Source organism: Bos mutus, chromosome 19 (genome assembly GCF_027580195.1).
Source record: "Bos mutus isolate GX-2022 chromosome 19, NWIPB_WYAK_1.1, whole genome shotgun sequence".
Taxonomy (NCBI): Eukaryota; Metazoa; Chordata; class Mammalia; order Artiodactyla; family Bovidae; genus Bos; species Bos mutus.
The window spans coordinates 30,583,466-30,600,597 of NC_091635.1; the positions used below are offsets into that span (position 1 = coordinate 30,583,466).

General features: G+C 36.3%; 1 protein-coding gene across 1 annotated transcript in view; it reads right to left on the reverse strand.

Annotated features, from left to right (window-relative positions):
- The window catches only part of GPATCH8 (G-patch domain containing 8), a 95,101-nt gene that overhangs the window by 34,329 nt on the left and 43,640 nt on the right, over positions 1-17,132 (reverse strand). The window contains 2 exon segments of the mRNA XM_070389937.1: positions 9,675-9,761; positions 11,155-11,222. Of these exon segments, the coding sequence (XP_070246038.1) occupies positions 9,675-9,761; positions 11,155-11,222 (155 nt within the window).

Here is a 17,132-nt window from a genome sequence, read left to right on the forward strand (position 1 = left end):
ATAGACATTTCTCAAAAAAACATCATTTAAAGGTCAATAAGCACATGAAAAGGTGCTCAACCAAAACCAAAAGAAGATACTGCTACTTCATACCTACTCATACCTACTACAATGACTATAATAAAAAAGAAAACGAGTGTTAAGAATGTGGAGAAATTGTAACTCTCATATAGCACTGGTGGGAATGCAAAGTGGTACAACCATCTGTGGAAAAGAGTGGTGGTTCCTTAAAAAGTTAAACACTGACTTACCATTTAACTAGCAATTTCATTCCTAGGTATACACAAAAGAGAATTGAAAAATATATTCACACAAAAATTTGCACAAGATGTTCAGAGCAGGATTATCACAATAGCCAAAAATTGGAAACAACTCATATGGCCATTAATTGATGAATAAACAAACTGTAGTACACTCATACAATGCAATATTATTCAGTCCTAAAAAGGGATGAAGTTTTGATACATACTATTTACATGGATGAACTTGGGAAACATTATGCTAAGTAAAAGAAGTCAGATACAAAAAGCCACATATTGAATGATTTATTAATAATTTACATGAAATGATCAGAATAGGCAGATCTATAGTGACAAACAGTGGCTGCCAGGGGAGGGAGACGCGGTGGGGTGGGGGAAGAAGGAGGAGTGACTGCTGACAAGTACACGGTTTCTTCTGGGAGTAAAGTAAATGTTCTAGAATTAATGGTGATGGTTGTACAACACTGTGAATATGCTGAGTTACTAAACTATATATTACATATGGGTGAACAGCAGCAAAAAAAAATCTACCTGAAAAAACATAACTGAATGATAAACACGAAATTCAGAATAGTGCTTACCTCAGGAAGAGAAGTGAATGGGATGGGATCATAAAGTTATTGATAACGTTCTTTTTCTTAAATAGAGCAGAGTGCTAAACACAAGTGTCTATAGTTGCTTTTTATATCTTCTACATATTTGCTAAATACCTTATCAATATTGATGCTAAGGGTATCAAAATAGGACAGCATTTCCACCCCCCACCCCCCCATTAAAAGTGTGGTAGAGCTATTTGGCTTTAAAACTATGTACAACTTTCACACACACACACAAAGAATAGAAGGCAGTGAGTGTAGACTATTTTTTCAAAAATAGTAGCTGCAGTAACTAAGAGTCAATAGAGTGAAGTTTATTTTGGTTTTAGTGGTTCCTTTCCCCTAAGAATGTGTGAATGTTTACTGGTGATAGGAAATGTATGAGTGAGTTTGCCAACACAAGAAAAAAGATGTAAACTTCTTGATAAGACAGAGAGGATTAGGATCCAGAATTCAGATGTAGGTAGGAAGTTCATTTGACAAAACATGAAACCAGGGAAAAACATTTAAGGATGGGAACAGATAGACCAAAGTTTGATGGCAGATTTATAGATAGAAGGCGGCACTCTCATTTGATAGTCTAAATTGTCTCTACGCTTCCTACTAGGAGTAAGAAAAGATGCAAGAAGGACAAGGGTAGCTGAGGGAAGGTAAGAGCTTGAGGATCAATGTTTTGAGAATGACCGCTGAACAGACTAAGAGGAAGATAACGCATGAAAGGATTCCTTGACAGTTCTGAGAGTCCATTGAGTTGGCACCAGTCCCAGACTACACTACTGCAATGATGTAGAAATGAAGGATGCAAGTATTTGTACTAAGTGGAGATAGGTTCTTGGTAAGCAGGCATGACAAAAAGGACTGGGAAGAAAGGAAGCTGGAATTGAAGTGTTGAGAGAAGGAAAAAGATCAATCTGTGGTGTTCAAGACCTATAAATTAAGGAGTGGCTAAGTTACTAAAGTCAAGGTTCCAAGGTCATGTGAAGGTGAAGAACAAACATGAAATAAAGGAGTGAAACATCAAGAAATGGAGAGGGTTTTAGGAGCTGTATAATTCACAGTTGATAAGATTTCTGAGTAAAAAAAAAATCTGATCAATAAAATGAGGATAATTCCTGTTCTATCTCCACAAAGAGTTCAAAAGTGAAATAATTTCTTGGTCAGGAGAGAAAGGGTCTCAAAATATAATATATAATTTAATGAGGTTGTGTACTACTCAGATATTTCATGTATTCACTACTTGATAACTTTTACTTGAAAAACAATAAAAATGCATTCTCTAAAATGTTTATATTCCTGACAGTGTATCAAATGAGATGACAATCAAAACTGCAAACTACACAAGGAAACAAACCACTGTGAGAAAGTCAGAAGCAGCAAATTACAAAAACATTTATAAAGTACTATAGATAATAGAGACTTGAAAGAAATTATAAAATAAGAAAATTTAGAATGTTTTAAGAAAAATAAGACAGAAATAGTAACCAAAAGGCAAAGGTTTTGCTTTCCAAAAAATTGGCAATTTTGGGGGAAAAGAATCAAAAAGATATTTTAAAAGGCACTGATTTTCAATATAGTTGTTTTTAAAGAAGTCATTGAAATATAATAAAACTATAAATATTAATTTTAGAATATACATGGTAGGTATATAAGTATTAAGTGTACAGATCTTTCAATTTTCCTGTATGCTCAACAATTTTCATTATGAAGTATCACTGAAATAAAAGTAAGTAAATGATAAATTAGGTACAACTAGAAGAGAAAATCCTCTATACTATCTTCTAAACTCTGTTTTTCCCTTTTAGATTTAAATCTTTAATCCACCTGTAGTTGATTAGTGTACAGTATGGAAGTACAGTCTCCTCCAACAATACAAGAGAAGACTCTACACATGGACATCATCAGATGGCCCAAACCAAAATCAGACTGATTATATTCTTTGCAGCCAAAGATGGAGAAGCTCTATACAGTCAACAAAAACAAGACTGGGAGCTAACTGTGGCTCAGATCATGAATTCCTTATTGCCAAATTCAGACTTAAATTGACCATTCAGGTATGACCTGAATCACATCCCTTGATTATACAGTGGAAGTGAGAAATAGATTCAAGGGATTAGATCTTATAGAGTGCCTCAAGAACTGTGGACAAAGGTTCGTGACATTGTACAGGAGACAGTGAGCAAGACCATCCCCAAGAAAAAGAAATGCAAAAAAGCAAAATGGCTGTCTGAGGAGGCCTTACAAATAGCTGAGAAAAGAAGTGAAGCAAAAAACAAAGGAGAAAAGCAAAGATATACCCATCTGAATGCAGAGTTCCAAAGAATAGCAAGGAGAGATAGGAAAGCCTTCCTCAGTGATCAGTGCAAAGAAATAGAGGAAAACAATAGAATGGGAAAAACTAGAGATCTCTTCAAGAAAATTAAAGATACCAAGGGAACATTTCATGCAAAGATGGACACAATAAAGGACAGAAATGGTATGGACCTCACAGAAGCAGAAGATATTAAGAAGTGGCAAGAATATACAGAAGAACTATACAAAAAAGATCTTCATGACCCAGATAATCACAATAGTATGATTACTCACCTAGAGCCAGACATCCTGGAATACAAAGTCAAGTAGGCCTTAGGAAGCATTACTACGAACAAAGCTAATGGAGGTGATGGAATTCCAGTTGAGCTATTTCAAATCCTGAAAGATGATGCTGTGAAAGTGCTGCACTCAATATGCCAGCAAATTTGGAAAACTCAGCAGTGGCCATACTGGAAAAGGTCAGTTTTCATCCTAATCCCAAAGAAAGGCAATGCCAAAGAATGTTCAAACTATTGCACAATTGCATTCATCTCACACACTAACAAAGTAATGCTCAAAATTCTCCAAGCCAGGCTTCAACAGTACATGAACCGTGAACTTCCAGATGTTCAAGCTGGATTCAGAAAAGGCAGAGGAACCAGAGATCAAATTGCCAACATCCGCTGGATCATCGAAAAAGCAAGAGAGTTCCAGAAAAACACCTACTTCTGCTTTATTGACTATGCCAAAGCCTTTGACTGTATGGATCACTTGGAACCAACTGTGGAAAATTCTTAAAGAGATGGGAATACCAGACCACCTGACCTGCCTCTTGAGAAATCTGAATGCAGGTCAGTAAGCAAGTTAGAACTGGACATGGAACAACAGACTGATCCCAAATCGGGAAAGGAGTATGTTAAGGCTGTATAATGCCACCCTGCTTATTTAACTTATATGTAGAGTACATCATGAGAAATGCTGGGCTGGATGAAGCACAAGCTGGAATCAAGATTCTGGGAGAAATATCAATAACCTCAGATATGCAGATGACACCACCCTTATGGCACAAAGTGAAGAGAAACTAAAGAGCCTCTTGATGAAAGTGAAAGAGGAGAGTGAAAAAGTTGGCTTAAAACTCAAAATTCAGAAAAGTAAGATCATGGCGTCTGGTCCCATCACTTCGTGGCAAACAGATGGGGAGACAATGGAAACAGTGATAGACTTCATTTTCCTGGGCTCAAAATCACTACAGATGTTGACTGCAGCCATGAAATTAAAAGACGCTTGCTCCTTGGAGGAAAAGCTATGACCAACCTAGACAGCATATTAAAAAGCAGAGACGTTACTTTGCCAACAAAGGCCCATCTAGTCAAAGCTATGGTTTTTCCAGTAGTCATGTATGGATTTGAGAGTTGGACTATAAAGAAAGCTGAGCGCTGAAGAATTGACGCTTTTGAGCTGTGGTGTTGGAGAAGACTCTTGAGAGTCCCTTGGACTGCAAGCAGATCCAACCAGTCCATCTGAAAGGAAATCAGCCCTGAATGTTCTTTGGAAGGACTGATGTTGAAGCTGAAACTCCAATATTTTGGCCACTTGATGCAAAAAGAACTGATTCACTGGAAAAGACCCTGATGCTGGGAAGGATTGAGGGCGGGAGTGGAAGAGGACAGAGGATGATATGGTTGGATGGCATCATCAACTCAATGGATATGAGTTGAGTAAACCCCAGGAGTTGGTGATGGACAGGGAGGCCTGGCATGCTGCTGTCCATGGGGTCACAAAGAGTCAAACATGACTGAGCAACTGAACTGAACTGATGGGGGCAGAAGTTCAAAGTCACTATTTCCCATATGGATAGCCAATTGTCTCAGAATCATTTACTGAAAAATTCATTCTTTTCCCCACTTATTTGCAATATCACCTTTCTCTTATCAAGTGGTCAAATATGTAAGGGTCTGCATCTGGGCTCTCTTTTCTGTTCCATTGGCCTATTCCTGTGCCAATAACATATCTTAATTACTGTAGCTTTCTATCTTATACTTTAAGAATGCTTTGACTATTCTTGGGCCTTTGCACTTTCATATAAATTTTGGAATCAGCTTATCAAATTCCATACAAAATTTTATTGGGATTTCTATCTGACTGATTTGAATATATAGGAAGACTGAAGGAAAACAAATGCCCTTACAATACTGGATCTTTTAATTCATGACCATAATAAAAAAAAAATCTCATTTTTAAAATTTATTGTTCTTTAATGCCTCATTGAAAATAATGCTTCACAATTTTTCTCTTAAGTCTCCCACATCTCATTAGATCTATACTCAAATGCTTCATATACTTGTTTGCTATTACAATTGATGACATTTTGTTATTTCCAGCTTCTAATTCTCTGTTGTTGATATACAGATGCCACCCCTTGGTGGCTCAGATGGTAAAGAATCTGCCTTCAATGCAGGAGACCCAGATTCAATCCCTGGGTCGGAAAGATCCCCTGGAGAAGGAAATGGCTACCCACTCCAGTACTCTTGCCTGGACAATCCCATGGACACAGGAGCCTGGCAGGCTACAGTCTGTATGCAAATTTAAATTAGATTTTGTATCAAGCATCCCGCTAAACTCTGTTGTTTGTAACTCTTCTGTAAATTCTCTTGGATATCTCTGAATATAATCATAGCTACAAACAAAAGACCGTTGTCTCTCCCTTTCATCTTATATCTTTGTTTCTACCTGTCTGCCTTACTGCCTTGCTACTTAAGACTTCGAACACAATATTTAATAAAAACAATAACTCAGGCATCCTTGTCACATTTCCCTATCTCAAAAGGAAAGTTTTCAACTTTTCAATATTAAGTATGATGTCTCCTGTACAGTTTTTATAGGCATTCCATCTGGTTAAAAAAGGTCCTTTCTTGGTCAGGTGGACAAGATTATGAATGAATGATTAAGATGATTACATAATTTTTTCTCTTTAGTCATGTAACATGGTTGACTATATAAACTGATTTTAACATTAAATCAATCTTGCATTCCTGGGATAACTTAGTTATGGTATATCCTAAATTAGTTCTCGTATTTTAAGATTTGCACCTGTAACCTATGTGCAGGGCAGGGAGAGAAACTCAAACACAGAGAACAGACTTATGGACACAGTGGAGGAGGGAGAGGGTGGGACGAGTTGAGAGTAACACTGAAATATACACATTCAGTTCAGTTCAGTTCAGCTGCTCAGTCGCGTCTGACTCTTTGTGACCCCATGGACTACAGCACGCCAGGCTTCCCTGTCCATCACCAACTCCCAGAGTTTGCTCAAATTCATGTCCATTGAGTCAGTGATGCCATCCAACCATCTCACCCTCTGTCGTCCCCTTCTCTTCCTGCCTTCAATCCTTCCTGGCATCAGGGTCTTTTCAAATGAGTCAGCTCTTCGCATCAGGTGGCCAAAGTATTGGAGTTTAAGCTTCACCATCAGTCCTTCCAATGAACAGTCAGGACTGATTTCCTTTAGGATATACATTACCACGTGTAAAACAGATAGCTAATGGGAAGCTGCTGTATAGCACAGGGAGCTCAGTCTAGTGCTTTGTGACAAACCAGAGGGCTGTCAGATGGGGTGAGAGGTAGGATGGAGGTTCAAGAGGGAGGGGACATATGTATACCGATGGCTGATTCATGTTGATGTATGGTAGAAACCAACCAACACTGTAAAGCAATTATCCTCCGATTAAAAAATAAGTTTAAAAAAAGGAAAAAAATTTTAAAAATCTGCATTTGTGTTATATGTCATTATAATTAACTGTCCTTATCAGGATTTATCTTCAAGATGGTACTTTCTGTTGTTTTTTATAGCCACTAAGTCATGTCTGACTCTTTTGTAATCCCCATGGGCTACAGCCTGTTAGGCTCCTTCTGTCCATGGGATTTCCCAGGCAAGAATACTGGAGTTAAATTGCCATTTCTTTCTCCAGGGGATCTATGGTACTAGTCTCTTTCATTAAATGAGCTAGAATTTTTTCTTCATTTTCAATTCCCTGAAGATCAGGAATAGCTGCTGTTCAAGGCCGAAGTTATTTCTTTTATGATTTTTGATAGAACTCAGTATAGTGAAGTTATTTGGGCTGTATGGAAAGATTTTTCACTACATATTTAACTTATATAATTTATACACATTATAAGATTACTGAGGTTTTCCATTTCTATTCAAGTCTATTTTAGGAAGTTATATATTTTAAGAATTTGTCTACTTAAAACTATCTTTACATTCAAAGCATAGTTATCCATACTATTTTTATCTTTTACTGCCTGCCACATCTACAATGATATCCTCTCTTTTCATTATTGATATTGGTTTTCTACCATCTTTTCTTTCTTAATATCACCACAAGTATGTCAAAGAACAAACTTTTGGATCTGTTGTATATTTGTTTTCTATTTCATTCTTTTTTTGTTCTTATCATTATCTTCATTACTTCTTTTTTTTTTTTTTTAACATTCTTTGTCTTTATTTTGCTATTCTTTTGCTAACTTCCCAAGAGAAACGTTTACTTCATTTATTTCTTGCCTTTCTTTTTTTCTGAGGTAAGCATTTAAGGACATGTATTTGCTATAAAATATAATATTGCTTTAGCTTACCTTACAAATTTTGATGTGTAACATTTTTTTCTTTCAGTCCAAAATATTTTGCAATTACGATTGTGATTTCTGCTTCTACTGGCAGGTTAAATAAAAATGTGTATCTTAATTTTGAAAGGTTTTAAAAAACTTTTAAAAAGCTAATTGTTTTGTGGCTTGATAACTTGATTTTCCAGGTGGCACTAGTGGTAAAGAATCCGCCTGCTAACGCAGGAGACACAAGAGAGGCTGGTTTGATCCCTGGGTCTGGAAGATCCCCTAGAGGAGGAAACGGCACCCCACTCCAGTATTCCTGACTGCAAAATTCCACGAAAGGAGCCTGGAGGGCTACAGTCTGTGGGGCCGCAAAGTGTTGGACATGACTGAGAAACTAAGCACACACACAAAACTTGATTTCAGTTCTCTGAAATTTGTTCATACTTTTATGACACACCAAACATGGTAGAAAAAAATTTTTTGTTTAAATAAATGTTTCATATACATTTGAAAATTGCTATTTTCAAAGTGATTGGATACACAGCTCTATAAAAGCATTAGGTGAAATTTGTTAAATGTGTTGTTCCAAGCTTCCAAACATCCTTGCAGATATTTCTTTCCTCTACTTGTATCAATTACTGAGAGATATATATTAAAATCTCCCATTACTGTGGTAGATTTAACAATTCTACTTGCAGTTCTGTCAGTTTTTGCTTTATACATTTTTTTTTAATGGTAGAACAGGTTTTTAAAAATGAATCCCTTTACTTTCCGCTTACCTTAAATACCAAGACCAAAATCAGTTTCTATATGATAGTTTTCACTAAATCTGTTTCTTATCTTCAAATTTACCTATTTCATAGTAGAGATTGAACTTACTGAAACATCTTAAAAAGCAAGTACGTTGGTCTTTTTTTTTCCAAGAGAAAAACAATCAGAAATTTATTATCAGGGCATCATGCATACACATCCGAGTAGTCAGTGATGGCTAACTCAAAAGGGGTGGTTAAAACTTGAGCTTATATGCATCTTAACAAAATAACAATAACTTTTTAGAGAAGTGACAAGACAAAGGAAAAGGACTTTAAGTTTCTAGAACAGCAAATGGGGGAACTAATGGAAGATAAGAGTTAGTTAGTAAAGGTTTGCTTCCCTGTTGGTGCTAAGTGGTAAAGAACCTGCCTGCTAATGCAGGAGACATGAGATGCAGGTTCAATCCCTGGGTCGGGAAGATCCCCTGGAGGAAGAAATGGCAACATACTCCAGTATCTTTGCCTGGAGAATCCCAAAGACAGAGGAGTCTAGCAGGCTACAGTCCACGGGGTTGCACAGAGTAGGACATGACTGAAGCGACTCAGCACAAAGCACGATAAAGGTTTGCTATGTAGATCTCTCTGGTGCCCATCTTTGGGCTGATTAGGGTCTAGAGTTGTCTCTGGTGATTAATTTCTGTCCTCCTGGTAGAGAAGGGAAGGGGGATGCCCCTGGTGAGTCATTTTTGAAAGCTAACTTATATTCTAAGCTACAGTTTTCTATTACTATCAGCTTAAAAAGGAAGATACTAAAGTTCTCCATTGTTATTCTTTAAACACCTCATCCATTAAAAAAGGAAAAAAAGGCTTATCAATAGTATCAAGCTCTCAAAGGACTCATCAATTCTTACTATTATTACCTAATGTATTCCAGGCATTGTTTTCAAACCCTAATGTAATCTCCACAACAGACATACAAAGTGGTTGTTACATTTAGAGATAATAATATCTCTAAAGTTTTTAACAGAAGCAATAAGTAACAGAAACCTGAGGACTAAGACTAATCAATACCAAATGGCAAACAAATATTGTTGTCAAAGGATTGTTTTCACCAAAATGAATACCTCAATGTGAAAGCCCCACATGCAAGAATGGTTTCATTTAAGTACCTTGTACTTCTGCCTCAGTTCTTCCGTGTCTTCTTTTTCTACTTCTAAGACACGGCGCCGTTCGGTAGCATCTTCAGCATAATCAAGCTTAACAAAAATAGATACAATTAGACTTAATTGCCATAGTACTCCCATCTAGCCATAAAAAAGTCATTTACACAACTACAGTACTATATGAAAATATGTAATTTGCTCAACTGCCTCTTGCTTTACTGTCACATCACAGAGAAAAAAAAACATGCAAAATAGTTCATTAATCCTCTCATGCTGGTGGTTCCCAACAGGCATAGTTGATAACAGATTTTACTTCAATGTTCAATGACAAAGAATTAGCAGTAAATGGAGCATAATATTTCAAGCAATGAAAAGAAGGTATCACAGATGAGAGCAGTACACAGCTCTATTGTTGTTCAGTCACTAAGTATTGCCCAACTCTTTGCAACCCCAAGAATTGCAGCAAGCCAGGCTTCCTTATCCTCCACCATCTCCCGGAGTTTGCTAAAACTCATGTCCATTGAGTTGATGATGTCATCCAACCATTTCGTCCTCTGTCGCCCCCTTCTCCCTTTGCCCTCAATCTTTCTCAGCATTAGGATCTTTTCCAATGAGTTGGCTCTTCACATCAGGTAGCCAAAGTATTGGAGCTTCAGCATCAGTCCTTCCAATGAATATTCAGGGCTGACATCCTTTAGGATTGGCTGGTTTGATCTCCATGCTGTTCAAGGGACTCTCAAGAGTCTAGTACCACAGTTGGAAAGCATCGATTCTTCAGCGTGCAGCCTTCTTCATGGTCCAACTCTCACATCTGTACGTGACTACAGGAAAAACTATAGCTTTGACTACATGAACCTTTGTTGGCAAAGTGATGTCTCTTCTTTTTAATATGCTGTTTAGGTTTATCATAGCTTTCCTTTCAAGGAGCAAGCATCTCTTAACTGCATGGCTGCAGTCACCATCCGATGAAAATAAAATCTGCTGCTGTTTCCATTTTTACCCCGTCTATTTGCCATGAAGTGATAGGACTGGATGCCATGATCTTAGTTTTTTGAATGTGAGTTTTAAGCCAGCTTTTTCACTCTCCTCTTTCACCTTCATCAAAAGGCTCTTTAGTTCCTCTTCGCTTTCTGCCCTTAGAGTGGTATCATCTGCATATCTGAGGTTGTTGACACAGCTCTATAGGGGCAAAGCTTCTACCACAACAAATATTTTAAGATTTGAGCTACAGAGCCTACTGAAATGAGCATAAGGGCCTGGGTTTAAGTCTGATCTTATCTTGTGGCATAATGTTGGGGCAATCACTCAACTTCTTTGTAAAAGGGGCATTATTTGCCACCTACCTACCTCAAAGACAGCACTAAATGAGAATATAAAATAAGTTTTTTAATTTTCCCTCAAAAATATTAATATTACACCTGAATTTTGGAATTAGTATCCATTTTAAATACCCCATAAAACAAGTCAACCAATGAGATCAATTTACCTCCATTTCCATGCGACCCATGCCCATGACATCATATTTGACGACGATTGGAATGGGATCTGTTCTCCCTGTAACAGAAACATATAATCAAGGTGAGATGTAAGGCTAAGCCAACAGCTCTCTTTACACATTGGGTTTGGGTGGTTAGAGATCTTGCCTTGGAGTGCAGAGACCAGAAAGCTACAGTGAACCAAACACAAGCCATTCTCACAGCTTACAACCAAACCTACCTCTCCAGTTTAAGCCCAACTAACCACCTTGGCTGACCTTCCAGTTGGGGATGATTCCAGATTACTAAAGCAAAATTAAATAAGTAATGCAAAGCATTCCTAAGCAATGGCACCAGGAAGTTTAAAATCAAGAACACTAGAAATTCCTTTTTAAAAAGGCTCCCAAATAACTTTCCATCAAGAATCACTTCACTCTTACTGTTCACTGACATTTTCCCACACACACTTTTAAAACTGGTAATAAATATGTCAACTGACAGGTTTAAATCGGAAGAGCACAGTTTCAAACATGACACAGGAAAATTCAATAACTGCAACTCAGCGTGTTTAATATTTCTTTGTATTCAAAACATGCTTTACAATTAAATGAAGGGGTGAAAATAATTAAAAGGAACGCAACAGTTAGTTGCCCTGAGGAAAGAATAGTTTTACTTTACTTTTATTTTTTTTTTTTAGTTTTACTTTTAAACTGGTGCTCCAAGGTCCCATTTTTCCAGAGTGGATTTAACACTGACTATGGCAATCAGTAAGCTGTGAAAAGGACTAGTTGCGAAGAAAATTGACTTTAAACTAATTGATCTATGCTGGAGATTTTTTAAAATGTATATTTAATCCACTCATAACCAGCCAAACAAAGCAAAATGGGGCAGACAAGCACTTTACTACCACAGCTGTTTTACATCACAACTTGCGCTGTTTATTGTGATGTAAGCCCACTGAAAAGAGGACTTACCTTATCCGTTGTATACCTTTAGTGAAAAAACACAATGTTTACTTCCCTCATCATTTCACTCAGGCTGGTGTAAACAATTGTTTTTTAAATTAATTTATTTTTTTGTTGTTGTTATACACACATATATATTATACCTTTGGGCTAAAAGTTGAGTTTTGTCAGGCTAAATCTGAGATATGACCAAAACTGAATTTGGGGGGTTAAAAAAAAAGCAATAAATGCCATGCCCATGACTAGGATTAGTCTCGGAGGGGAAAAAAGCTGTTTCCAAAGTGACCAGCAACCACTTGAATCTAGTTGCTCTGTATTTGTGGGATTGATTTTTGTTTCAAAAAGAAATGAAAAACAAATTCAGAAGCTTAATTACTTATCATCAATCTCCCATTATTGCTTTTAAACAATAAGAAGCTAATCAAGAATAATTATCACATGAAAAAAAAATTTAAGTAAATAAAGAACATCTCACACTAGAAAAGAGAACCAAGTTGTAAAACAGCCTTATTTTAGATACTATCAAAAACTGCCAGTTAAACAAAATAAAAATGTGTTACTACCTTCTGCCCAATGGTATAATAAATAAGCAGTGACTGCAATCTTTAGCAAAAGGACCAAATTAAGACAGGTTATAAAAATGACTTCCTAGGTGCAATATCACTTTCATAACGTCTCAATCAGGGATTTACTGGTTAAAAACAAATGGTCCAATGAAAGAATTGGAAAGAAATGTCAAAGTTATTTTTTTTGTTTTGATATATTTTTTGATCTGTCAGAATTTGCTTTGTTAAGAATCAAGAAAATTTTGGTAGAAATTCATTACCTCTGTAAACCCCTGTTATAAACTCTGCATTAGTACTTTTGCCTTCTAGGGCAGTCAAAGTTTGTTTTAATTTATTTATAAATTGCAGTAGCAAGTGCTAGTGCCCATTATATTGTGGGGAAATCAAGTTTTTACAGTATTAGAATTTAATGTTTTAACTGATTTTTTTTTTTTTTTTTGGCAATTCTAACACAAACAGATACATCCCTTCTTAACATTACCCTTTCATGAACAAAGATCAGACAAGTTGCATAAGGAAAGGAAAGGAAAATGAAAAAGACCAAGCAGAAGGATGAAGGCTACAACAGAGAAAGTAAGCCTAACATATTGGTGCACTGATGACAAAGGAGTAATTCAGTCTGAAAATAAAAAATTACCACTGCTAAGTTTACCATCACCACAACAAGTCCAGGATCATAATGCTGTAAAAAAGAAACACCATTTGTTAGGCAGAAACCATTAGGGTAGGAAACAGGCCTTCTAGCAGGCAGACAGGATGGGGTAAAGTAACAAATTGGGCTTTGTCCCTCCCCCAATTTCAGCTGGGGATGCAGGAAGGTCACTGTGTGCTACCGCAGTTGTTTTCATACCGGTTGGATCAGGGTGTGAGATTTTTGTACTGCTACTTGAGAAAAACATGAACAACCTCTTCTACAACAGTGCAGGGGTTGGGGGGAAGGTGGGAGAAAGTGAGAGAACTATCTCTCGCTAGAAAGTGAGAGAACTATCTCTCCCTAGAAAGTGAGAGAACTATCTCTCCCTTCCAGTTTCTCATTTAACTACTCATTCTGTTCAAATCAGTACTCAAGGCCCGAGGTGGGACTTGTTCCTTAAGGAAATAACATCAAAGACAGATGATCATCAAGTGATTATCAAGTCATTGGCTGCACTAAAAGAACTCTAAGAGGACTGTCTCGTAGAGGGGATCATCAAGACCTCATTATAATAAATAAAAGGTCTGGAAAATAATCTTAGATTGTCAGTGCTTGGAAAACATGAACATTTGAGTTCTGTTATGAATGCATACAACTTTTGTGGTAGACTTCCTCAGAACTTTGTTTCCTTTTAATCAAGTCTTCCCAAGTCCACCAACAGCTTTCTTTCTGCACATAATAAAGCCAAACTTTGAAGAACACCAGGAACTCCAGAGAAATTGGCATCAAAAGGCCTGTCACATTTACAATTAGTCCACTCAGAGAAAACAGTCTGGCTTTAAAAACAATCTGAAGGTAACATTGCTGCCTCCGCCAAGTAGTAATTTTTTTCCATTATTAGAAGTTCCAGACCAAGGAAAAATCCCACTGGGAAAAGACACTGAAGAATACATACATGAAGAGGCTGCAGTATTAAAAAAAAAAAAAAAAAACCTCATTTATTCATTTGTGATCAATGACAAATCCTATCATAAAGGAATATCTGAGTAACAACCCATAGTGATGACTTTTCAATGATAAATAGCAAAAGAATGTTTGCTAATATAATAATCCCCTAGAAAACTCAACTTCTTTTTAATACAAATTGAACTACATCCAGTTTCTCTTATTTCTTGGCTTCTCTTAACAGGGACAAGTATTTCTTAAAATTCATTAAAATAAGAACATTTTGTTGTTTATTTCATTTCAAAGGAGGCAACTTCAACCAGAACAATAAATACTTTCCTTAAGAAGAAACTGTCCTCTTCAGCCAAAGGTCTATATATAGATACTCTGACTGTGATCTAGCTGACTGGACAAGGGTGGGAAAAAAACATACTACTTATAGAAAATTCTACTATCAATGTATTCATGTGAGGGGAAAAAAATTGATATTCATATTTTCTAAATAAAAACTTTAAATATATATATACACACACACAAGTATTGAATCATTATGCTGTATACCTGAAACCAAAATAATATTCTACATCAACTGTACCTCAATAAAAAATTTTTTTAAAGAGATGGAAAAAACTTTTAATGAGGTTTCACTGACCAACTGGTACTGTATACTGTATATTTTAGAAGGTAGGCTTACTTCTACAATGACACATGTGCTAAAATACTCATGTACACATCTCTTGCTAAAATGTAAAGGTATTATAACTTATCTTAACTCAAAAGAGAATAAGGCCAAATATGAAAACTCACTGATTGCTTATAGCCACAGTTTCTGAGAATGAGCCCTTTCATTAACCAGTTTTGATTTTGAAACACTTTAGGATACTCCAATCTACAAAACTGGCCCAAAGAACTGGACTGTAGAGAAATTATTTTTTTTTTTTAAACAAACACTATTTTTAAATAAACCCCAGGAAAAGAACAACTGGAGAGAAAATATTGAAGAACAACCATAATCTGGTAAACAGCACATTTCAGAAACAGAAGACACATGACTTCTCCACAGAAACAAATTAGAAATGAAGAAGCTTCCAAAGTGATTAAAACAGTTTTTGGATAGTCAGCAGATAAGATAACACTACAATTTACCTTTGCTGTCTGTTCCTTTGCTGAGATTCATCCAACAACAAATAATTATTGAGTTGCTTCTACATACCAAGCACTACTGCAAGGCTTTGGGCATATTTTTGTGATAGTAATTAAAACAAAGTCCTATAGCCCATGAATAATCTATAATTAGGCAAAATAATCTTACCAACATAAACTTCTGGCATGAGGGAGTAGAAAATAACATTTGTGGACCTAATGCATGTATGGTTCAAAAAGCTTAAGTCTAAAACTGTTTTTAAAGACTGACCCTAATAAGGCAAAAGTAAATATAAAAGCCATCAAAAAAGTCACAAATTTTACTTCCAAAAGGCCACTAAGTTGATAAAAGTCAAGAATCTGACCTGACATCTTAAATTTATTTACTTTAAGCAACTCAAATATATATGTGAAAATCAAGAATAATACAAAATTAGGATGGTGACTATTCTCTGATTTGTAAAATTACTCAAAATAAGACTCTATAGTAAGCTATAGTGAAGTCGCTCAGTCGTGTCCAACTCTTTGCGACCCCATGGACTACAGCCTACCAGGCTCCTCTGTCCATGGGATTTTCCAGGCAATAGTACTGGAGTGGATTGCCATTTCCTTCTCCAGGGGATCTTCCCAACCCAGGGATCGAACCCGGGTCTCCCGCATTGTAGACAGACGCTTTACCGTCTGAGCCACCAGGGAAGTCATTATGTTAATGTGTTTAAATATAATTTCATTCATTTAAAAAAACAGTGATTACATACAACTTTCAGAAATACTTCCTGGGTAAAAAGTGGTATATATATTTCCAAACCAAAGCTTTACTTCTGCAAATTTCTCCTTAAAATAACAGTCTTCAGTAGCATAAAAATAATGATTATTTTCATCATCATTTAGATATCTTTTTCTTAGTAAACATCAAGTATATTAATTATACCCTATGGCTTTTAAGTTTTTTTTTTTTAAAGAATTCCTACTCAAAATAGAATCCAAAGTCTCTAGTGCTACAAAAACTAACTATATTCTTGCCACAGACTGTTTAATGATCTATATAACAACCAGGTTATTTTGATTTTCAGGCACAGGTGTTTGTTTTTTTTTTAAGGGCACAGAAGTTTAAAAAACTATGACCTAAAAATCCTTCCATCTTCCCAAAGAATCAGAGCTACTTTCTAGGACAAAATAGTTCAATTTTAATCATGTAATCTAATATATTAAGAAAAGGTTAGTTTTGTTTTGTTTCTCTTGGCTAAGCATACATATATTTATTTCATTGTCAGCTGACAGGGCCTCAAAACAACTCCCTGGTGGCTCAGTGGTAAAGAATCTGCCTGCCAATGCAGGAGATATAAGTTTGATCCCTGGGTCAGAAAGATCCTCTGGAGAAGGAAATGGCAACCCACTCCAGTATTCTTGCCTGGAAAATCCCATGGACAGAGAAGCTTGGTGGGCTACAGTCCATGGGGTCATAAAAGAGACACGACTTAGTGGCTAAATGTAGACAGTATAGAGTAGCTAGTCCTATGGTATTGTAATGTCCAACAATCCAATGTTTTCTTAGAGTTGTATTCACTTACTATTAAGTTATTCCATAACTACACTGAGAATTCCTTAATATTCCAAGATCATTCTTAAACCCCAAAATGTTTTCCAGCTCCATTTAAACTGCTCTTCCTTAATCCTACACCTCAAACTCGCAACTCACCTTTATTTTCTTTCTATATTTTTCTAGGTAGTCCCTA